The sequence below is a fragment of the Stegodyphus dumicola genome, chromosome 6, assembly GCF_044657685.1.
Source record: "Stegodyphus dumicola isolate Sdum_Otavi_A_Nest chromosome 6, ASM4465768v1".
Taxonomy (NCBI): domain Eukaryota; kingdom Metazoa; phylum Arthropoda; class Arachnida; order Araneae; family Eresidae; genus Stegodyphus; species Stegodyphus dumicola.
Window position 1 is genome coordinate 95549947 of NC_140773.1, and position 26439 is coordinate 95576385.

The window sequence follows — 26439 nt, forward strand, 5'->3', positions numbered from 1 at the left end:
TTCCTTAGCTGTCTAATTGCAAAAGATGATTCTATACTTAAACCATCAAAACTAGTCCTGCAAAATTTACAAATATTAAACTGATTCTTGTTGTTTGACTTTTCCAATAATCATTATTCGGCATGTTATTTTAACCTAACTAATGTAGATACTGCATGCATACATTTTCAATGTATTCCTGCAAAGCCCCCTCACGTTTCCCTAATGGAGCACTGAGTCTCTGGTCTCTTGAGAAGAACTCTTTCTAAGCACAAACCAACCACAGTTGACCGATTCTGGAAAGTAGTGGAAGAGAAAGAAGAGAATAGCTCTTTTCTCATGGAAATCACTTTGGAGACACATAAGCCCAAGATAAAAGCAATTAGACATTTAAAAACGTTTAAAAAATACTCTTTATACTTGAAACATTAATTAAGGGCCCTGAAGTCGTTCTAAAATTACGTAAACACCCATTGTACAACTTTAAATATTGCAATCTTCTCGGCATGTTTCATTTTAAATTTATTTAAAGTACAAATTGCTTTTTAAGAGGTTTTTTTTTTAATTTTTCGAATTTTGCATCCAAAAATATAAAGAAAGACAAGCCTTAAGCTTTATTATTTTTCAGATGAAAATCGAAATACTGTATGATATTTTAAGTTTTGAAACTCTAAATTGCTTCGAAAAAACTTCTTCGAAACGCTTAGCTCTAATCTGGTTTTTGAGACGTTAGTTTAAGACTGTAAATGTTTTCAGCGAACAAGTTAATTTTTCTTACTAGAGATTGTTTTAAAGTTTCAGAAATCTTTCTTTATAAAACATTTCCGAAATGACTGTAATAGTATCTCGAAAATTAATTAGTAATTTAATTTTCAAATTATTCAATTTATTAAATATTGTTGGCAACCGACGTCGATTCCCCTAGCGCATGCGCATGATAAGCAAGTTCTCTGCTGCGTAATACTTATACTTAGTAGGCAGTTAGCCAAAGTCAATGGTGAGTAATGCATGTAAGCGAGAAGGGCTAAGCGCTGTGTAATATCATGTTTCTACTCTGCTGTTCAACGTCTTCGTAGTTTAAATAAATGTTTGTTATGTACATAGAAGACGTCATTTTATTCTTCAAAGGTTATGGGCCCAGATAGCGCTTAACCGCTTAACTGTGCAGTGCAACTACCATTGTTAAATTCTTTCGGCAAGCCAAGCTGCGTCGACTGAAATGAAAATGGCGACGACTAATACAGTGTCAATTGAAAATTAAACAAGGACAACTTTGACACGTGGAAGTTGCAAATGGAAGCAATACTGATTAAAAATGATCATTGGGACTATGTAACTGGGAAAATTCCGAAACCAGAACCTGGTGATGAAGAATTTGCTAAATGGAAAACTACTGACCAAAAGGCACGAGCGGATATAATCCTATCCATCTTACCCAGTGAACTTCCATAAGTAAAGAATTGTGTAACATCTCACGAACTGTGGCGTAAATTGCATTCTATTTACGAATCTATTCAAAAGATCGGAAGTATACTCAACGACCGATTCCTAAACCGAAACCAGATAAATCTGCAAACCGAAGACAGTATCCAGTTAACTACAGATGCAACTTCTGCCATATCTATGGGCATAGAGCATCGGAATGTATGAAGAAAAACAAAGAAACTAAAAGCAAACGCCTCAGTGAAACTGCGATGTCTGCAGAATATCAGAATTCCTTGGAGCAAGAAAAAGCCGTAGCATGCACTAATACTAATTCTAAAGCCATTTTTTGTCTGGATAGTGGTGCAACATCGCATATGTGTAACAACAAGGAACTGTTTCAAGAAATTCACGAGGTAGGTGATACTTATGTTAAATTAGCTGCTGATAAAACTGTTAAAGCTATTGGAAAAGGAACTGTTAAATTTAAAGTTCGCATAGGTTCTAAAACTGAAAATATCAAACTCAAAAATGTATTGTGTGTACCTGATTTGAAAAATAATTTAATCTCAGTGTCTAAAGTAACTGAAAATAATCTTTCAGTAATTTTCAAAGAAAAATGTGCTCAAATAGTTAATTCTAATAACGAAATAGTAATTTTGGCTAAACGCGAAAATGATCTTTATTTTGTCATGCCAATATTTGAATCTCTATCAATTGCTAAAGAAATAGATCAGTGGCATATAAGATTTGGCCATTTAAATGAAAATGATCTTAAAAAACTTCAAATAAATAACATGGTTAGAGGTCTTTCTTTTTCTCAAAATGACTCTCTTTCTACTTGTAAGGTATGCATTCAGGGTAAACAAACCGCAACCCCACTTCCCAAAGAATCTGAATATAGAAGTACTGAATTGTTGAATCTAATTCATTCTGATTTGTGTGGTCCCATGAGAACTGAATCAATCGGTGGATCATTTTATTTCGCAATATTTATTGATGATAAATCTCGATATGTTCGTGTTTATTTTCTAAAATCTAAGGAGGAGGTTAAAGAAGCTTTCAAAAATTTTAAAGCATATTTTGAAAATAAACTTAATTCTAAAATCAGAATCCTGCGAACCGATAACGGGCTAGAATATTTAGGGAAAGACTTTAATAAATTTCTTAATGATGCGGGAATAAAACACGAAATGAGCACTCCTTACACGCCAGCCCAGAATGGCGTCGCCGAAAGATTAAATCGCACTTTAGTTTCAATGGCGCGATGTTTGTTATTGCAATCCAATTTGCCTCAGAAATTCTGGGCCGAAGCCGTCAATACGGCTGCTTACATTCGAAATCGCTGCCCAACGCGAGGTTTAAAACACGAAATAAAAACACCTTACGAAGTGATGTTTGGCAGAGTACCTGCTGTCTCTCACTTCAGAACCTTTGGCCAAAAAGCATTTTCGCTAAATAAAAGGCCAGGAATAGGCAAATTTGATATTCGATCTAAAGAATGTATTTTTATTGGCTATTCTGATGAATCAAAAGCGTATAGACTTTGGGATCCCGAGGCATGTAAAGTGATAATAAGCAGAGACGTAAAATTTATTAATGAGTTTGAAAACTGCTGTAGTTATGACTCAGAGCAAGAAATAAATCTGCCTTTCGCTCCGGAGGAAAAAATTATAAATAAAACATGTTGTGATGAATCATCACCTCTGGACGGTAGCGAGTCGCCACTTCACTCTGAAGCTGAAAGGGAAAGCGGAAGTGATTTAGATAGCGAATCAATGCTTCCTATCCTGATTAAAAGGGGGCCTGGTCGACCCAAGAAAATAAAAACAGGTTTGCCAGGAAGGCCTAAAAAGGAATATCACTATACAGTTGTAAATAAAAATGAACAAACTCAAAATGCTGTTGAGGAAAGCATTAATCCTACGGTGCAAGAAGCATTAAATGGACCATATGCTGAAAATTGGCATAATGCCATGCTGTTAGAATATAACTCGCTTGTTCCAGAAAAGGCTTGGGAATTAGTAAAAAGACCTGAAAACAAGAAAGTTATTGGTAGTAAATGGGTTCTTAAATTAAAATATAATCATGACGGCAATATCGAAAAATACAAAGCTAGGCTAGTTGCTAAAAGGTGCGCTCAAATCCCTGGTCTCGATTTCACTGAAAACTTTTCCCCTGTTGCTAGATTAAGTTCCATAAGAACAGTTTTAGCCTACGCAGTAGAACACAATCTCAAAGGTTACCAATTAGATTTTGTAATGGCCTATGTAAATGGAAATTTAGATGAAGAAATCTACATGGAAATTCCCGAAGGTTTTCGCGATGAAACTAATTCAGATAAAGTGTGTCTTTTAAAGAGATCATTATACGGTCTTAAACAGTCAGGACGTCAGTGGTACAAAAAGTTGGATGAAAAATTGAAATCTATGAAATTTAAATCTCTTAATTCAGATAATTGTGTTTATATTAAAAAGACGCCTAACAGTGAAACTATTATAATCGTTTATGTGGACGATCTTATCGTTTTTACCGATTCTCAGCAAACGTATGAAACAATTCGCGATAGTTTAGCTTCTGCTTTCAAAATGAAAGACTTGGGAAAATTACATTATTGCTTAGGAATAGAATTTTACCAAAATGAGAATTCAATTAAAATTTCTCAAAAGAAATACGTTGATGATATTTTAAATCGGTATAACATGCAAAATGCTAAATCTGTGTCTTCACCTATAGATAACAGCAAAAAATTATCAAAAGAAATGAGTCCTAAAAGCGAAAATGAAATCGCTGACATGAAAAATGTTCCATTTAGAAATCTGATCGGATCATTAATGTACCTTTCAGTAGCTACTAGGCCAGATATCACATACGCCGTGAATTTCTTAAGTCAATTTAACAACAATCCTGGAAAAGAACATTGGCATGCTGCGAAAAGAATACTTCGATATCTAAAGGGAACCCAAGATCAAGGACTAATTTATACGAAAACAGGAAAACCACTCATCGCCTTTGTGGATGCAGACTGGGCATCAAATGTCGATGATATAAAATCTTACACCGGTTTTGTATATATATTAAGTGGTTCAGCTATAACCTGGGAATCACGAAAACAACGCAGTGTAGCTCTATCTTCAACGGAGGCGGAATATATGGCTCTGTCCGAGGCCGCCAAAGAAACTGTCTACCTACGTCGTTTCCTGAAGGAGCTGGGCTACAACATAGAACACCCAACAACAATATACTGAGACAATCAAGGAGCTCAGAAAATTACAAAGAACTCTGTGTTCCACTCCTGTACAAAGCACATAGACATTCGCCATCATTTTGTGCGTGAAGTGTATGAACGCGGTGAATTAGATGTGAAGTACATACCTACCAGTGAAATGGGAGCTGATGTGTTAACCAAACCCCTGACTTCTGTTAAACATCAAAACTGTTGTACAATTGTAGGATTGAATACTGTTTAATATGTATTTTGTTTTATTTTTCAGGAATAGAAGAATCAACGTCGAAAGGGGGTATGTTGGCAACCGACGTCGATTCCCCTAGCGCATGCGCATGATAAGCAAGTTCTCTGCTGCGTAATACTTATACTTAGTAGGCAGTTAGCCAAAGTCAATGGTGAGTAATGCATGTAAGCGAGAAGGGCTAAGCGCTGTGTAATATCATGTTTCTACTCTGCTGTTCAACGTCTTCGTAGTTTAAATAAATGTTTGTTATGTACATAGAAGACGTCATTTTATTCTTCAAATATAATATTATGTAAACGATTATGATAAAATAAATGGTGAGCACATCAGCTGCAAATTAAGAAATATTAGATTTTAACCCAAAGTTTTATTGGGAACCTTTCTCCATTTCGAAGCAGAGAAAAGGACGGGACTTTTTCATTTTGCCACAAGCAGAACAAAAGTGCCAGAGTTTATTCGGTCATGTTATTATTTCTCGAAGTTCACAGCGTTTCGATCAAAGCATGTGTCAATAACCTAAAGCTTAAAATTTGCTAAAATTGATCAATGTTATGTTTATATGAACAATGTTTGTTATGCTAAATGTTATGTTTGATAGAACTGCATAGTGCAAAATTCAATAATATGTATTATATATGTATCGAAATTATCATTAGAAATAATGCAATAGTTGTTGTAATATCTACTTGCATTTAAGTAAAATCGCAAGGTATTTTCTTCCTCCTTTAATAGAGTAATTGCTTCTTACATGATGTGCCACTTCCAACTAGCAAATTGAAAAACAGGAGTTCGATTTCCGGCAAGGACACTGTACGTTGTTCATGTTTCCTGCTTCGAACAACTTAATAACTCTACTCTTTTGAATGCTAATTAAATAAAATTAATAAAATTATCTAGAATTAATAAAAATTATCTAAAATACAGATATCTAAGGCGTCAGTCTAAGACAAGTCTAAGAAATATGTAAATGACAAAAATCACATAACAAATAAAAGCTATTATCAAAACTTTAGAGTTGTGTCAAAATCGATAGGCACTGCACATCTTCTGTAAAAGTAAAAGCCTGTCTCTCTCCCTATATATATGTATGTAAAATATAAGAAAATACGATAGCTGCTTTAAAAATAATTGGCGACCTCAAAATTAACTAGTCTAGATTTGGTGCTCTCCCCTTAAATTCATATATTCTCCCAAATTCGATAGCTTTCTATGTTACGTAACAACCTCAAATTAATCAATCATAGCTTGTCTCTACAACTGCATCTACTATGGTATAAATACCACCTGCCGTTTAATTGCGTCATTCCTTTTCCTAGCTTCCGCCTTGCAAAAGTCTATGCTGCTATGCCACCTTTGTTCTTATTCTAAGATGATATAACGTGCATATAAAAATAATGTAATTGCTTATGATCTAGAAATATCTTATTTACTAAGAACTGATTTCATTATGTGCGAAAATAAAGCTTGGTGATTTGAATACGGTTTCACCATCTTCGTCTCTTTCGTCTCTTTTTGCCGCTGTGTCGCTACACATCAATATTATTACATGCACATAAAATATATATATATTATAAGGTATTTCTCCCGCCTGTTTAATGTCCCTTCGTGGTGTAATGGTCTGCACGCTTGGCGCGTATTCGAGAGCTCCATGGTTCTATTCCCGGCGAGGGCATTGCTCATTTTTCAAGTCTCCTGCTTCCAAAAAAATGTCTCTACATTGGCGCCCGAACTAAAAACGATGGTGCATGACGATTCTCCACCACCAGGATTTGGCGATTGGATCCCCTAATCCTCAGTAGCCCTTTAAAAAGGGGAATTATATAAGGTATTTCTACCGCCTTTTTAACGTGCCTTCGTGGTGTAGTGGTCTGCATGCTCGACGCGTATTCGAGAGGTCCTTGGTTCGATTTCCGGCGAGGGCATTGCTTATTTTTTAAGTCTCCTGCTTCCAAAAGAAAACTAATTTCTCTACAATACAATATATACATATGTATATATATCAAAACATAATTAACAGGTTTGACGGCATGCCATCTCAATGAAAGATAAACAAAATAAAAATTATCTAGAATACAGATATCTAAGGCGTCAGTCTAAGACAAGTTTCTTGCGGTGCCTTTGTCTTGCGATACTTTTTCTACACAGCTGCAAGTAACCTCGCATCTTCCTTGTGTTATTACCATTTTGAATTTAATACTGCTAGCGCCGTGCTACTTAGGCTGTACTAAAACATCTCAATCAAAATGGTTTTTAATTCTTTGTTTTACTGTAAAAGGATTTCGTTGTCTTGTTATACATTTTCATAAAAATATAAATATCTTTCTGCAATAACCCGTATTAAAGTTATTGTTTTCCATGCAGGTATAACATCATGTTATACCAAAAAAATGTTTTAAATAACTCGACTTTTAATTATAAAAGTACAATCATTAAAGGACTGTGCATCAGGCGAAATAAAATATCTTTGTCTAGCGAAATAATTTTTATTAATACCTTCTAATTTAAATCTAGTTAATTTAAAACTCTCTTAAAACATAATGCGAGGATTTAAAACAAAAACGTTTTGTAAAGCGATTACTATATTTAAATAGATATGTTACGGAAATTCCTTTATTGATTATGTGTGCAGCCAGTACTTACAGTTCTTAAGAGTATTTTCTGGTTTGTGTATTTTTCAGGTGGTAAAAGTTATTGGTGCTACGAATGTGAATCTTGGTCTGATCCAAGATGCAAAGATCCTTTCAACTGGACAGCCTTACCTAGTGAGCTGCCTGCTTTGAAGCAATGCGATGGTTGCTGCGTAAAAATTGTCACTAATTATAAACAACGTAAGTGATCTTTTACGTTACGTAACACGCAGAAAATATGCATTTATGCAGAATATATTAACTTTCAGACAATGAAAGTAAGGCTCAAAATAAGAAATTTAAAGGAAGTATGGACTACGTAGATAACGAGAAAACAGGAACAAGTGTTAAAGGAAAAAATTGTAACATGAAATTTATTCATGAGTTCTGCAACAACGTTTTTCACATCCTAACCGTTAGAAGAGGTGAAAAAATTTCTTTCCTAGGGAAAATAACTTCAGCCTTAACCATAACTGTTAACGTGATAATACCAACTTTCTCAAACAATTTTCCTTAGCAACGTGCAGTTTCATAATTCCGTTGCATGGCGTCCGGTTCCGCGTTCATATGAGAAAACATGTCTCTGGTTCCATTAACCTTGTGGAAAAAAGAAAGATATTACGCAAGAAAATAATGAAATTCATGAAAAGGCCTTTGTTTTGGTGATACAAATTACCATACGGAAATTGCTACGCAATTCAAATCGCAAAAAATTAGAAATTCTTTGCTTAACTATTTAAAAGATACAACCGATCTTCCTAGGAGTAAAAATATGGAAATTTTTAGTATAATTTTAAATTTTGTGGAAAATATTTAAAGTACTGCATTTACTGTATTTGAAGTAGCTGCACTTAAAATGGCTGCATTTACTGTTAAAAATAGGGAAACATATATCCACAGCAGCAAGAATTGCATAAATACCCTGGAATATCCACAGCAGTAAGAATTGCGTAATACCATGGAAAGGCATTCATTAAAAAAATAAACGTAGAATTTAATTTTGAAATCATAATTACAATTCATTTTGAATGCTTAAAGGAAGGTAAGGGCAATTGAGAAGTAATAAATCAAACATCATATTTTTCTCCTACTGAGTGAAAATGATCTATCTACCTGACTGAATATTTCGAAATGTTTAAAAAATTAATTTCACAAAATTAAGGAAACATATTATAAACTTATGTATAAGCCGATAACATCTTAGAGTTTAGAGAGCACCATTGCTTGCAATATCGACTTGCCTATATCGAGTGATCCAAGATAAACAGGGCAGAAAGTAGGTGAAGTCTTCCATGTCCGATTCGGTTTATCTTGGGCACCAGATATGTTCTCCTGTATTCCCTGAATTTTCATGTTACTCTGAAAAAAGGAGTAATAAATTTTTATTTGTTTACATCTTATTGATTTTTCCATTTGCTTTTAAACTGTTTATCTTCTATCCGTATCATTTGTCAATTAAGTCATGAAATACATTTAAATCTAACTGCTAAAATAACTAATAATAAATACGAGGAATTGTCATAGCATGAGAAAACTTACAGGATTGTAGCTTGAAGATCATATAGAATCTTCTTCGGTATGAAAACAATAGCTAATAATTCGAGAGCTTTCTGACTAAATGATAAAACACTAAGCATCTAGTGCCATCTTTCAGAAAAAAAGCAATGGTATTATTCGGTTTCAATGGCCGTAAAAAATCGCCAAACTATTGTATAGTAAGAAAGGAAGTATAATAATAAATAACTATCTCTAAGATTGATGTTTTAATTTAGATGAAAGGTTAATTTCATATAATACTTTTTATTATTATAATTTATATGAAAAAGATTAAACATGACTGAATGGAAGCATAAGAGCAAATAACTATTTCAGATCATTATTATAATTTATACAAAAATTGCTAAACATGACTGAATGGATGCCTGCATCGCTATTTCGCTACCGACTTATCGCTAAAGCATAATTTCATCTCGTTGGTTGATCAAACGTAATTTTCTATAATGAATGATGCCTTTTCTTTGAAAATATTCTCGGTAAAAGTGCAGAATCGCTCACCTATTTGTATGCCGCTTTTTACAAGGGTAAAAACAATTGGATTTTTGTCTCTTTTTTTTTTTTTTTAAGTGAAAATAGGTCGATGTGCATATGAATACCGAGTATGTGCAGTTCTTAAAAACGCGTCAAGCAGTGGATGATTCTGCACTTTACCGAAAATTCTATTGCCGACTTTTCGTCATGGGCAATTCCCAAATTGTTAAATCCATAGCTAAAAAAGAGGGATTTTAAAATTAAACTAGTATTTCAATGGCGACTTAAGAAATATAGAACTATATAAACTTACGCAATCTGAAATCAGCGCGTACGCTAGATTTGGCGCGCTGTTAAATGGGCGCGTTTGCTAGATTTGGCGCTTTCGCGCATACATTTTCGCTGCAATTTTTTTACGGCCCTCAAAACAGAATATTACCAAAGCAATTGAGAAGAGATTGAGAAGCAAGTGATGTTTACTGGTTTCGAAGAAATAGAAATATCTCTTATGTGATGCTTGAATTAAAATATACTGAAAAATAATTAATCACTACCTGGATTTGATGCCTCTTGAAGGTGGGAAACAATGTGAAGAATTATTGCATCTTATGTGTACGCTCTGGAGCTGTATATCGTTAGCATGCCAGACTTATATGAGAAAAATCCGTGACTGGAGTCCAAATCCGTGACCTCTTGGATTTTTCCTCGCTGTAGAAAATCAAATAATTTCTGCACTAAAAACTGAAATTCCATGCTGACTCCAAAAATTTTGTTACTAAATAACATATATAGGACAGCATTAAAATCAGTATCCAGCAAGAGCAATGAATTCTTTCTTCTAGGAAATCATTACAGAACTAATATGTAAATTGCTAATATTATGTTTAGGTATAAGTGTAGGGGGTGCCTATTATTTACCCTGAGTCAGTAGGTAAAAGCCCCTTACACTAGCTATCCAAATTAACAACTCGTTCCTGGGGCCCACGGTGACTCTGCGGTGCCTGGGAGCTACTGTGTTTTTGCAACTAACATCGCAAGCTCTACTGCAGCTGGTGGTGTCATCAGTTGTCCTGTCTGATGTTCGTTCTTTGGCCAGGAGGTGCATTTACACCGCTGCCTGGATTACTTATTAAAATTTACATGCAGGAAATGGCTGAAAAAAATACATTACACTGTTGCTTAGTTAATATGTTAATTTGCTTGGTCTAAGACATTTAACAACATACGAAATGACCACATGTTCATCACATCTGGTTATTCGTTGCTAAGAGATACATAAGCTCAGCCCAATGCGATATATGACTGCTGTATTTCATGTTCTTTGCGATATGCTTATTAATTTCTTACGAAGGAACAAGCACAGTTATTGTATCTGTATTTCATTATTTTGTTTCGCTGTTGCTGGAAAAACGGCTAATTTGTACTGCATAGGTCTTGATTTCTGGCAGCTGTACAGTCAAAAATCTTCGCATATTTATTCCTGAAATACTTATATTTGAGTGCATATCATAGAAATGGGAATCAATCCTCTTTTGAATTTGGTTTTGTTATTTTAAATGACTCTGTTAAAGGATAGGACAAAAGGTAATGTTCAGGGTGACACATTTGTTCACATGCACAGGAATCTGTTGAGGAATTGCTCCTAGTTATTTCTTGGATAGAAGTACGTAGGAAAGGGGCCGTGGTAAACCGCATGATTTGTCTGGTAACATGAATCGGAGAAGAGGGAAGAGGTTGTAAACTCTTCTTCCTGCACTGGCAACGTCCCACCATTAATGCTAAGATTTTTTGGTTGAATTTTGATTTCAGGCTTGAAACAGCCCAGGGAATGCTTATTTTCATGGCGCTTAATCCCTGAGCTGTCTCCTTGGCTAATACATTAGCCTCTTCCTTTCCCTTCTGGCCAACATAGACTTTAATCCAAGTTATAAAGAAAAGTTGGCGTTGGGAATTGGGCGACTTGCTGAGAGTTTCTTGAGCCTAGTGATGATTTATTACTTGTGTTCGTGATTTCATGCATTGTCAAGAGGCAATCTTTATAGATATATGTCATTGGGAAATGCTGATGTATGCTTTCGTTGGTTGCGTGTAATATCACGAAAATTTACTATTGAAATACGTTATTCTCCAAATCGAGTTGAAATTTGAAGTCTTTGGTGTCATGATCATTGAGACAGACTTTTATATCACATCCTTTTACCGTTGTTTATACGACAACCATTTGTGTATTTCTTTGTGATAAATTTTTGGCATTTGTTCTGTCTAATGCATAGCGTGAATTTATTTCTACTAGCTGGACGTCTTTTATATGGTTGGTTCGGTGACGTGTAGGAGCAGGCAGCTACTATCTCATTTTTAATTTTGTAATCTTTTCTTAACTGAAGTATTCGCTTATTCCTGCTGGGCACCCAAGAACAGGGGATGCTGCTGATAGGCTGATACGGTTCAGCATTTGAGGTTGTTCTGTAACCTCCAGAATAGTTCAAAAGGAAGTGCCTTTGATGGATTAGATTTCTTTTTGTTTTCTCACCGTCATTCGGGATGCCCATATCGCTGCACCATACAGTGCTGTTCTTTCTATAATAGTGTTATAGATCAGCTTTTTTATCTGGCGGTCCATCCTAAAACCTGCATTATATTCATTTTTTTAGCTTCACTGGATGTTTTCTTCTTAATTTGTATTAGGTGCTCAATGAAATTAGGTTTATTATCTATTACTATTCCCAAATGTCTCAGGTATTTGACTATTTTTATTTTGCTACTGTCAGTGTAGAATTTCGGTAATCTGGTTATTTTTAGAGGACTTAGGAGTGGGATATGATGGCTTGTGAGTTTTCTTGGGATATTTTTAGCTTCCGCTGCTTGCAAAGAAAGTTGAAGTTTTCCAGAGTGGTGTTAACGTTGATCTATAATATTCCATAATAGATGATTCCGCTTTCCAAGAATCGCCCATTGAAATGGAAATCAAAATACACAGGGTGAATCTGAACAGTTGGGAAAAATTTTAGAGGGGTGACAAAAGGCAGCTATGCGAGCAATATTTGTCATAGAATCCATGATGGGAACGCAAGCGGTGAGAAGTTAAAGGGTAGTATTCCACTGTTACGTTTAAAGAATAAGAGGAGATACTTCAGAAAACATTTTCTTAAGAGAACGTGTTCATGGAAATTGCGCAAAAGACCTTCCGCCAGCTGTAAATTCAGGCTTCACGCAACTGTAAATTCAGGCTGCACGATTGTGTTTGCGAAGACATTAGGCATTTCCCGAATATGGCCGGCAACAACGGCAATCATGGCGACTAGATCCATATTGGTTTCAATGGGGCACTCGTAGATTAGGCTTTTCATATGCTCCACAGGAAAGAGTCCAAACACGAGAGATCCGGTGATCTTGGTGGCCAAGCTATGATGCCACTTCGACCACTCCATCATCCTGGAAATTTTGTGGTTCGTATAACCAAAAATCCTCTCAGTTATTCACGGTAGAAAATGTTGTTGGGTGCGAGGACCGACCCTTTTTACACAATTTATTTACAATGCCACCTAGCGGCTCGTCGTTTGCTTTCCAACCGTACATTCTATGATGAATATTGCTCGTATGGCTACCTTCTGTCAGCCCCTAAAGTTTTCCCGTCTTGTTCAGATTCACCCTGTATACGGATGGCTGAAGCACCCTGTATACGGGAGACTTAGGAGCAGGCTGCGACTGTTTTGTTTTGTATCATAATCATCATATTAATACCTGGCAAAGGCAGATAAACAAAAATAACACAGTTTATCAGCGGTAATTTCATCTGCAAACACAATTATAGAAAGGAGCACAATCATAACAGATTCTCTTTGGAGTGTTGCTGCCATATGTGGCCGAAACATTAATAATACATTATAGTTCATTATATAACATGTAAAATTTTAGATACTCCACTTAGCGTACATCCATACATAATTTGGACATATGGGATATAAGGTAATGAATGAGCTGATCAACTTCCAAGCCAACAGTACTAAATGCAACTGCTAGGTAAACTTTGAAAAAATTACTAAATAAACTCATAAGTCAATTGCAGCAAAAATGGACACATGCAGGAACTAGACGACTAACCTATGAACACTTCCCAAAATTCAAATTTAAAAGACTCAACAAATCTTCAAGTATAGCATATTTATTAACTGGAGATGATCCCTTCTTATCAATTCCCTTATTCAATTCTTCTTATCCCTGCATGCCTGCTGTATGTGCTGTATATATTGTTCCACATGTTCCTATTGTATTACAATTTCGTTTTGTGTGTATCACCCTAAATTTTATTGCTCTCCTGTATTTTTATGTACGTTACTAACCAAATGGTGACTTAAATAAGTGTGTACAAGAATTTCAATAGTCAATAAATGTCCGTCTACTTATCAACCCTAGACATGTATCTGGGGTTGCTACGTAGTGGATTATCACAAAATGTCATCTTAGGCTGAAAGTGCAAACAGGTCAGCTGACATTCTTATCGAGTTTAAAAAAAATAATTCTCGAAGGCGATCACTAGTTACAAAGGCTGCATCATCAACAAATACAGTGCACTTTGTTTGATCCTTCCATTAATGCTGTACTCTTTTATTGAATGCTATATTCCACAAATCAGCGCTGAAGCAAGAGCCCTGTTGGCAACCTCTTCGATGGTTCAAATTGTTGGATATTATTATGCTTTATCTGTTGGAAAAGTAGTTCTGGAAAATTTTAAATAGATTTTGCCGGTATTTGATTTATTTAAGTGTGGCTAGTACTTCAGGCCATCGGAATGAGTCGAAGGTCTTTCTGAGGTCTAGACACAGTAGAGCAGAATCTAGGTTCTGAACGTTTTTTTTAGATATTTGGAGTACTGTTTCGTTGATTGCATTTATTGCGCTTCTCTCGGATGTAAATCCGATCTGCAGGTTACTAATACTGTTTTATTTTTCATGTAGTGCATTCACAGGATTATTAGATGTGTATTGACTTTCCTTATTGAACAGAACTATTTGTCTAAGCTTGAAGCAGAAGGGGCAAGTACTATACGTTAGGCATTTGTTTATTAGTACCGGGATTCATCGAACGATTTTTAATAATAGTTTTAATTTCGAAATATGTGAAGGCACAGTCATGTTGTACATAAGGTGGCCGAGCATTTTCTTTTCTCAGTTTTTGCACTGTTGTATCACTTTCTTCCTTTAGGAATACGGCGTCCGTAATTTTTTCCACTACAGTTAATGTAACGTTCTCTGACCCTCAAGTGTGTGAAACCTGTTTGGAGATTATTATTTCTAGGGTTTTGAACACTTTGTTTGCGCATATTTTGTAGACAGGACCATAGGGGTCTTTGTTGTTTGAAACATATTTTTCCAGCAGTTTATTTTTTTTTAAATTTTTTTAAATTTTATTTTTTTTTTATAGACAGCTATCTCTTTGGCGTCAGTTATATATGCTGCTGTTCCGTCTGCTTCCATGTCTGCTTGCTTCATTATTCTGTTGAGAGTTGTGGTTTTACTGCGTTCACATCACTGTGAAGTTGTCCACCAGATTATTTTCTTGATATCATTACGAATTTTAAAAAGGAATTTTCACACTGGGCTTGAATTGTTTTGATAAGTCGTCTATTTGAACTTTGTTGGTGGAAAGTTTCAGCTAATTTACTATTAAAGACACTTTCGAGTGTATTGTAATTTTCAAATCTTCTGATCCTGTTATTTTTAGATTTATATGAAATGAATCTGTGAAATTAATCTGAAATTAATCTGTAATCTCTTCATCCTGCTTGATTGTCCAGTTCATAATCCGATTGGCCAGAACCTTACTTGCAAGCATTAGGTCGAGCTTTCCTTTTCCAGAAATTGTTTCAAATGTCAGGCAGGGGGTAGAAATTGCGTTTATGAATGACAGGTTGTAACTATTAATGAAATCTTCAAATTCTGTTCTCCTTTGATCAGAACAATTGGTTTGATTTGGTTTGGTTTATTTAATTATGACAAAGCACACTAGGGCTCTCTGCCTAAGGGTAGGGATGCCTTTGTGCAGGACTTTCTAAGGGAAACTGGTTCGTATGCACGTTATACATGGGGTAAACCACGAAAACGCCCATGCAACCAGCCCGTTCGCGGGATTCGAACCTAGGACCGAACTACCAGTGTTTAGCGACTTTACCGCTCGGCCGCTGGTGGGCCCTTTGATCAGAACGAAAGTATCTCCATGTTTGGTTAGCGTTAAAATACCCTTTTATGATGTGGAGGGAATTGGGAAATCTGTTAATGATGTTACCTAGTTGATTAAGGTTTAGAGATATTTCTTCTGCTGAAAAAAACCCTAGAAAGAGGTGATGATTTTTCTTTGAGGTGTTCAAGGCTATTGTTACCATATCTTTAGTAATATGCTAATAATATGCATTAAGTTCACGCAAGATCTTTTGTTTGGTATAGTAATGTCAGGTCGAGGGTTCGTAAGGGAATCGTATATCACCTCGGCGACTTACCCCATGCCATGAATATGTATGACTAATCTTCTGATACTCTATGGGATATCCTAAGTCACCACACTACAAGTGTTGTTCTTGTGCGATGTCACTGACTTGTAGTCTGCTCAAAAGCAACTATTTTGTTTCTGCCTTCATTTCTTTCAGTTGTATAAGTAAGTGATGTCAGCGTTGGGAAGTTCCTAACCTCGTTTGTCTATTGATCTTGCGAATATTATCTATTTTTAAATGCTCTTGCAGTAGTAATGCTTTTATTGTGTTAACAGGATAAATCAATTTAGCACTTTTCTCTCTTTGAATTACCTTAAAGTGATAACTGAATGAAAACTGATGTGTGTTAATACTTTAATTCTTTCCCTTTTCAGCTAATGAAAATATTCGGAGGACCTGCACAAAAGATATAGTCATAAATCTCTTTATGGTAGACCACGTATGCATGTATGAAGGCCACAAAACAGGCCACATGTGCTTTTGCGAAGGCGATCACTGCAACGAGGGACCACATTTAAGGCCGCCATCTATGTTAGTTGGCTTCCTCAGCTTCATCTGTTTGTTCTTCGCTCAGAAACTGATGATAGCTCAACTCTGATGATATTCATCAGTGAACTGATATGTACCATGAGGCACACAAAACGACATTTCAAGAAGGAAAGAAAGAGAAAGGAATTGGAATGTCACAGTTCTTTAATGTACAAACTGCATGCGAAAACAAAACCACATCGCATCTATATATCTTTTGCAGCGCGTGGTTCATTATTTTAAATATATTCCCTAGGCCATAATATTTCAAACGCTATACTCATTCGAGTAATGTACTTATACTCTTATGCGTTTTCACATTTTAACACATTTTTTCTTTAAAAATTAAAAATTGTTTGAAAAGTTATCCGTGCATGCAAAAGATATGCGGTTTCAATAAATAAGTATTTTCTCTTATGTATGTTGTTAAGTGTTATTATATAATTTTATTTCCCTAAATAAATGCAGAACTGAATGTAGTATTTCACATATATTTGTAAAAGATCTTTTTTTTAATTAATACAGAAATTAAAAAATATTGATACATTTTCTTGCATTGGAAAAAAAGTATAATTTTCACGTTTTTTAAAGTGTTAGTAAGTTAAAATATTTATCAATCGTCTGATATTTTTGAAAAAAGAATTATAATGGAATTTATGCACTCGTTTGTGCAAAGAAACTTAGTTAAAATACATAAATATAATTTAGCATTCAAAATTCGTTTAAATCAAGGATATATTTTTATAGTATGAAACATGGAAATATGATTTTTCTTTCAGTTCTTCAGTTTTCAATAATTCTGTTTGGGAAATAAAACACGCGGTTTATAATGGCATAAGTATTTTATATAAAACAAGTAACATTTATGCATATATAAAGATTGTTCCCAGAATTTTTTTTTTTTTTTTTGAAATTCTGATTGCTATTCAAAATACTCTAGTTTATAAAATTTCGGCCTCTATATAAAAGTGTTATGTTGCGTATGACTATTCAAATACTAACTTTAGATAAGCAGATTAAATTCATTTAATCACACACAGTAACCTGGAAATAGGATCCACATTATTATTATTATTATTATTATTATTATTATTACATTTACGTGAATAATCAATTAATTATTCTACACATTTCATTTTGCAATTTTTTATTGCAGCAAATAGCTAAAACTCTACTAACCAATGAGACTTCTATTACATCTAGTCTACCTTATATACAAAGTATATTATGCGAATACTATGAACTGATGTTAGTGGCAAAACGAGTATCACGGTTGAGATTTAAGAAACTTAAATGGTGGATTATGTAATATATCAACTTTGCTATGGATCAATTTTTTTATGTAACATGTTTTTGATAATCTATTTCCTTCGGCTTCTTTAATAAAGAGATTTTAGATATCAAGAGTGATAGTAGTCATGCATGTAGTTATAATAAAAATCAGGGCTTTTTTTAGACTTCGAGGGCATTCTTGTTACAATCAGTGTACGTAATGGATGAACTGGTCTTACATAATCTGAATACTAAATGCATGTAAAATGTAACTAAGGCATTTAATCAGAAAAATCGCTTGTTTTATATTTCTTCAGTATTAGGCTTTCTGGAAAAGTTTTTCCTCCTCCAAAATTTAAAATGAATATGTATATACAAGTTTTATAAAATCCAATGAATTTTTTTCAAATCACGTTCTTTCAAAAAGGGGAATATAACTGCTAAAATAGCTCCATCATAACGAGATTTTCCTTTTATTGAGCTCTTAAAATTATAAGAACCAGCAAAGTATGCAATTGAATCAGATATCACATCTTATTGAATAAAAACTTGTAATGAAATAAAAATAATTTACAGAGAAAAGATGCTTCATTAGAGACTATACTACAGCATGAATTCAAGCTTTATGTTATTTTAATACATCATATATTGCCAAGGACACTTCTTATTGAATTTTTATTACGGAACTGACCGTCATGTTGAACAACTGTTTGCAAAAAAAAGAATTGAAAAGGTTGCTACTGAAGTAACAGAAACACTTCTAGAATTTTTTAACTAAATTCTACGATTTTTGTAAAAGCATTTAGAAATTAATTTAAACAGTAATTAGCACCCTCTCCAAAAACTGAGAAACTTAATTAAAAAATAAAAGTGTGTCCAAAGAGAAATTAATGTACAATTTTTTTGTATATAAATTAGTTTTAAATGAGTACTAAAGTAAATTAATCCTGATAGTTCCAATATTATTTTGTTATAGTACCAGTATAAAAAAAAAGAAACATTCATGCACCTTGAGTCAGGACTACATATTTCATTAACTTTAAAATTAAACAATATTCTACATCTAAGGAAAAACATTTCTTATTACAGTAGGTTCCCTGATAACCGCCCTATATGGGACCGGGTTAAGCCAGTTGAGTGAAATACTGGTTAAAGCGAAGAAAAGAATTATTTAATTGATGGAAATGCACTTTTTCATAGTTAATTAAGCATTTATTAAATGTGTTAGTTTATTATAAAATTTTACATACCATTAGTAGAAAAGTTTAAAAAAATTGAGTCTTTTTTTTTTTTTTTTTTTTCTTCTGAAGTTTGGAAATTCGGCATTTCCGAATTTCGCCATTTTTTTTTAAAGTATCACATCATTGGAGAAAGCTGATGCCTGTTTTTCCACATATCATAAAGCCTTTTATAATAATATAAATAGCTTACTTAATGTTAACCGCTTTCAAAAAATTGATGAAGCTTAAAGTGTTAGCTTCCTCATTAAGAGCTGTCAAAAGCTTTTATCGATACCGTCTCTTTAAATTTTCTATCACACACTAGTCTATGGGTTGTAATAGATTCGCTACTTGTGCTTTCACTGGTTACGTTTTTTTTGACTGAGATGTTCTGTCACAGCTGGAGAAGCTCAGAATGAAACCATTATTTGAACGAGTATTCCTTTTCTCAAAGTTTTATTTAGTATTTAAAATAAATAATTACGGAATGACCAGTTTTTTTTTTCGTACTTAAATTAATTACGACTGGTTGAAACGGAGATCCGGTTAAACCTAAGCCTGTTAAGAGGGAATCTACTGTTTTTTAATAGTTAACCTGAGTAATTTTCTAATGCAGAAAGAGTGCTCGAAAATTTGATCCACGAAATTTGCTAAACCTCTGAGTACTAAAATTAAGTTTTCGGTTTTAAAATGCATAAACTTCGGAAACTTTAGCACTTAATATTAAGTGTAACGTAGTATAAAATAGTATAAAAATGAGGTAGAATATGTACAAAGAAAGTATAAAAAATATTTTCAAATTCACAATTTAAGTTTAATTTAGGAAGCATAAATATGCTTTCGAATTCGAAATTAATAAACTTATGGTTAATGCGAATTAAAAAAACTCCGAGTTTTAAGTGCATTCGTGTATTTCAAAATAATCTGACTTTAAGTAAATAAACATACGCTAAAATGAAAAGACTAGAAAATACTAGATTACGTGTTACTTAAAAGCTGAATTGTGTTCTATTTTAAATACAATATTGGCATATGTTATATTTAACTATATTCTTAAAGACACATTTTTCTTTCAAAATAAGAATTCTCCTCTCTAGTCTAAAGTAAGCACTGATTTATATAGAAAAAATGTTTAAAAATAAAAATTCCAGCCAAACTAAATGATTAGCTCTTTAGAATTATGCTTTTAGTTTAGAATATAACTGTAGAAGACATTTAAAGTTTTTGCTTATATATTTTTCTTGTCTACAGAACATAAAAGTGAGCATTCAAGGAAGGTTTTAAAATTTTAGCATGAATGATAAAAGAACGTATGGTAGTATAGTAGGTATTTTTCAGTTAAATAGAAATAAAAGACTCATTATTTTATTATATAATTCATGTTTAAAGCGGAAGTTTGCTATATGATATATCTCAAATATTTTACTTGTACATAAACATTGTAGAGTAAATTATATTTCTTATTGTAGTGCGCTCTAATTGCATTTAGAATTTTAACATTGTTAACTTTGAAAGTTTTCATTATCGTTCCACATTTAAAATATTAATGTTCATTAATAAATTTATATAACATGCAAATAGGCACAACTTCTCTGAGGCATTATTACTCATTAGGGTTTAAACTAAAAATGTATTTTAATAGAAGGCTACGAAAATATGCATTAATTGATTAAGCAATAAATGCACAATCAATTTAACGCTCTTTAAAATTTACGACTTGATAATAGTTCCTGTAACGTACGCTTCTTCGAGTTTTTAATACCTGTAGTTGTCACAGGGTACAGTTTTAAGCAGTATTTTTATTACTTAAAAACATGGTTGAAAGGAGTCTTTTATTAAAACTATTTGATACAGATTACTGGAAAGAATGTATTAAAGCAAAATAACCTGCATCTACCAATTTTATATACCAATGTATGTTTTGTGTTTATTGATTAGCTATTAAGAAGTAACATTTGTTATCTTGAAGATGTAAACGCCTCATAAAGGATGTATATTCAGAAATAAATATTAACATTACAAGAAAATTAATTAACTACTAAATTTTATTACTTAAACAAATATTTAAATATTTAAAAAATCGGGAATCAAATTTTCAGATATATTCATTCATCGCAACTTATAAATCGATCAATCGTTACTGGTGCTATATTTTTACTTTCTAGCCATCATTTGAATGTTTTGCTTCTTTCAGTTTTTGATCCTTCCTAACAGAATAACTCAGGATCTAAATAAAATCATTTCTCTTGTGAATATTGTCTATAGTTTAGTAGTCAGTACAATTTAATATAAATCTAGAGAATATCAGCCTTACTTTATTATTTTGCAAATGGGTATCTGTGACCATATGAGGTATACAGGATTATCATTTAGATCCATTTAAATGCAATCGTTTAATGTTTATAGAAATGCTCTGGAGTAGCAAAAGCAGGATGTATTAATACGATGGCAGAATGTTCTGTCAATCGAAAACATTTGCAGTATTGTTATATATAAGTTTAAGAAAATGGAATTCTTATCTTCGAAAAATATCGTCTAATATAGCATTTTTGAAGAAAATGGCTCAAAATACAAGTCTGTAATAAACCAAACGTTTCGTTAACATTTTTAGTACTGAAATATAACACAGAAATATTTTAACTATCCTCATCGTATAACAGATTTAAATCACGCACTTTATATTTGTGCTTTTTCCATCTGATTTGGTGGCAACGAACTTAAATGAAATAATCCCACGCCTTGTGGACATCTTTTTCTTTCAAAATACCGCTAGTATAATGAGGTACTAGGAGACTTATTATCTATTGCAAATAAAGAGGATTCTAAATAATTCACAGTTAGTTTATTAAACAGATTAATATATTTAAATTTCTGTTGCCTTCAACTATTTTATTAAATGAAATACCTGCATAGTTAAATTTTCTGTAAATTAGCTTTTGGTTTTTTGGGGACATATTTTACGCAAACTGCGTATCGTATAATATTAAATGGGAAACCATTGAAAATGTGAGTAATAAAACTCTAATTTCCCGATCCTTTTATGAATTTTATTTTAGGAAATTGAATGTAAGATAAATGAGAGAACCTCTTTCAGCCTAAAATATATAATGAATGTAACAGATTGAATGATTATAAAAATACCTTCAAGCTCATAATGAGATTATTTTAAGCCTCTTTCGATTTTCAAGCCTATAATCATAATATGACAATTTTTCATGATTTTTTATATTTTCAAAGAATGGTTTGAAATATGGATGTTTTATACCTAAGCTTTTCTTACAGAATAAGATTTAGTTTCATATAAATATTCAGATTATTTTTATTTTCTTAGCAGCTATTGTTTTATTTTCGTCAGTAATGAAGAAAAAATGTTTTCGGTGTTTCGCAACTAAAGAAACACTAAAATGAAATTTTGATCAAGTGAGAAGGTTACATTTTAAGGATAAAATGCTCAAGTGTCTACCCTAAAGAAGAATTCTTTATTTCTCAACTTTTCGTTAAGAGGGTTAGCAAATATTTTGAGTGTTGGAAAGCAGGTTTTTGGGCCATTTCAGTACATCAGCAAATTATGATTTTGAAGTGTTAAAATACTTTTGATTATATTAAGTAATAAGATCTGAAATTACATAAAGCCCAGTTGCTAAACAAATGCATGAAGCTTGGATTTTTATTAGTTAGAAATGAAAGTAGCGGAACAATTAATTACATGCTTTAATGAAAAAATTTCAGGATTTCACAATTATTACGTATAATGCTGGAAAGTAAAAACAAAGCTTCATTAATACTAAACATTTTCTTTTATTTTGCTTTGTTGAGATAGAAGATATAATTTCTTAAGTTGTTAAAAAGGCTCTGTAAACATTTTGAATTAGTAGTGCATAGTCTCTTTTCTATGGGTAGTTACTGCTCTTGCAGCTCCAGAACTCAACGTCAATAGTTGAGATGATACATATTGTCATGAATAGAAATCATGATTATAATTACAAATTTGCTTAATAATTTAAATATTTATAACTGCTTTTGTGTTGCTTCCATCATGAAATGTACACTTTTTAGAACATAATATTAAAATATTTATTATGAATGGGAAACCATCTTTAAGATTTATTAAATATTAAAATATATTATTATTAAATGATGAAAAATAGATCTTAGTTTAAGTCTTAAAGGACATATACTTGGAAGAGTGTTTGGAACATGTACTTAATGAGCAGAAGTATATAGGAAAAAGGAAATTGGTTTCAAAGTTGTTTATTAACACTTGATATTATTAAACTTCCAACCAACGGTCTATGCTTCATAGTCCTGCCGTATTTTTACAAAAGACGTTCCTTTCCAGGAAAGATATCTTTCCGTTGAAATATACAATAATATATTTGCACTGCAATAGATCCATATCTTTTAGCTAATGTTACATTATTATTCTGGCATTAAAAATGCATCACTATGATATTTTGTACTTGAAATGGAAAGAAAGAATGCATTTATTTTATTATAAAATGTAAATGTCGTTTATATCTGTGATAGCAGTCTAGTCTGTTTATGCTACTGTCTAATCTGTGTTTTGGTGCTCGTTTTTAGTAAGATGTTATAATTGATGAAAGTGGAAAATGTGATCATTGTTTCCTACCTTTAAGTAAAGTTTACTTTAAATGGCTATTTAAAACTGTATTGCGTTATCACAAACATTTTTCAAACATATCCCCCCTACTCTAATCTTCATCATTGCAAACTAGATTACAATTTAAAATATTTTCTTTTGCAATTTCTAATACTTTTTTTAACTTGAAAAAGGTCTGGATTTACATTTCGCAATTTTTTTTTTAAATAATGCTTAAGAACTCAGATACAAACTCCTTCTACAAGTGCAACATTTACATGTGTGTATGAAGAAACGTTCTCGCTTCTGCATGTATAAACCTAACAAAACATTTTACGTAGCACTATAACTTAATGAAATTTTTTTTTTAAATTTTAGGTCTGTGCATGTAATTTCAAAGAAGTTAAAATTTAATCATGTACATAAAGAAATTAATGTTAAAACTGTATTTAATGTATAAATATGTAAATCTGAAATGTGAAATACATCGGTAAAATATGTCCAGAAAAGTACAATCTTAATTTTACAGTAACGAGAATGTTTAATTTAATTTTTATCTAAAGTATTCAACTGTTACTGTCCATAAATTATCCATCCATTTTCCATTAACTAGAGCATCAGTCATATAACAAAGAAAAAAATTTAAATGCTTAATACAATAATTCTTTTAAAAGGTTTTAAACTCAAGTAATCTAGTTTTGCATGAAATCTTTTCACCTTTGGCAGTCATAAATAGAAAAAAATTCAGTCTGTACCTTTTGATAGAGATAATATAAACTGAGCATAATCTCAGTATTCAAGCTTTAGCTTGTCTTTAATTTAGAAAGTAGACTGAAAACTGCAATTATAGATATAATTTAGAAGTACATTTTCGAAGAAATATCTTTTCCGCTTTTCAGGAACAATTCCCGAATGTCTTTCAGATTTACATTAAACAGCTGTTACGATTTAAATTAAGAAAATAAACTGTGTCATTTATAAATAAGTTATGTACTATGGTATGTGTTTCATTGTATATATTGTGAATAATAAAAATTGTATATTATGAAGCATATTAATAAAATTTTATTTCATCACTAAGTTTTCAGTTTTTTACTTTGAAATATTTTACTTTAAGTGAATTTATGATGTTAGTTAAATGCGTTTAAGTAAGTAAAAGTAACATTTTATATTTTGTGACAAATATTAACATTTATTTTAAACGTTTTTAAAGCATATTTAAACAAACAGACATATCAGTGATACGATAAAGCATAGAAAATAAGAATCCATCACCAGGTGTTAATTCATAAAGATGTCATTTACAGAAATCGGTAGTCCATGAATTTCAAATTGTGTAGGTTATAAGACGTTTTAAATTACATGATAAAAAATAAATTTGTCACGCCAATAAAAAGTTAGATAAGATATTTTTATCCCGATTAAAATGCAAGAATTAGCAGGATAATTAACTAAAGTGATTTGATTGTAAAAGTTACTAGTTTGATTAACTAGAGCGCAATACTGACGCATCGTGTGCAAAGAAAGAAAAGTGTTGAATGGCTTTCGAGCAGCATTCCACTGCTATTTCCATTGCAGTTAAACTGCAAACAATAAGGCAAATAATTAATGAAAGACATTACGCGAATTAAAATAATTCAGGATGTTTTTCATTTATTTATTAAGAAATTTAGATAGTACAATTATGCAAATATTCCTAGGCAGCATAATTTTGTAAATAAATAATTTCTGTAAACTATCAGGTTGCATCAAATTACATCTAGAGAAAACAATTTTTGTAAGTTATATCGCCGTAAGATTCAAAGATTATTGACGAAGAGCCTAAATGAAAGTGCTTAACGGCTGCCAAGAACTCCTTAAGAGCATGTCCGCAGTGAAAAGAAATTTTAAAATTACAAATATTATTATAGCTATGATGCGAGAAGCTCACTTAATTGCTGTATGCAACCAGTAATTTTTAGATCAGATTATTTCAAATCCTGTATTGTGAAATATATACTAGGTCTTGAAAGTGATGATTCGTGTATAAATATTAAAAGTCAACTCGAATTTATTTTTCACAAGCATAAAATTACGAAACCATCATCTAGTCAGCATATTCAGCTATTGAAGTCAAGTCCGATCCAAATATTATGCTCTAAACACAGTTTTACTTACAATCATAATAATTAGCTAAAATAATGCACTTTACATGGATAAAATTGCCATATTTCTGATAAATAAAACACCAATTTCTTTCTTAAAAATGTGTTATTGAAATTCGTGTGTGTTTCATATGACCGGTTGAAACTTTACTACAGGTTTTACCGGTTGAAACCTTTCAAAGAACTCACGAATAAGAATATCTGTATGCGGCTTCAATATGAGAAAAAGAAAAAGCTTAGTTTTTCAAAAGGTTATCTCAAGGTATTTTGTCTCATAGATTAAGAGAGATTTTGACTCAGAGATAAGATTCTCAGAAAGATTTTTTCTCCGTTTGTTTCAGAGGCACAAAGAAATTTCCAAAGATCGTGCAGTTTCTTAGCCATTGCGAGTTGTAGTGAAAGAAGAGATTGTATATACCATTCCTAAAATGTGAGATTAGTAATGCTTTATATATATATATGTCATGTAAATATCTTATAAACTGTAAACAAAAAAAGAATTTAAATATAGTACATATTAAAACTGTTGCTTACTAATATGATATTAAATATTTTAAATTGAAAATATAAAATGAATTTATTAATTTTTTAAATTTATTTTTTTACTTTCAGTTTTGATGTTAGCATGCAGCAGTTTGAATATGTACTGGATTCAAATTCGT

At 32.3% G+C, this 26439-nt stretch overlaps 1 protein-coding gene across 1 annotated transcript in view; it reads left to right on the forward strand.

The window, feature by feature from the left end:
- LOC118204123 (UPAR/Ly6 domain-containing protein qvr-like) overlaps positions 1–24713 on the forward strand; it is a 392218-nt gene extending 367505 nt beyond the window's left edge. Inside the window, exons 3-4 of the mRNA XM_085818682.1 lie at positions 7553–7702; positions 16388–24713. Coding sequence (XP_085674808.1) covers positions 7553–7702; positions 16388–16611 — 374 coding nt within the window. The 3' untranslated portion in view covers positions 16612–24713. The remainder of the gene's footprint in view (positions 1–7552; positions 7703–16387) is intronic.
- The last annotated feature ends 1726 nt before the right edge of the window (positions 24714–26439 follow it).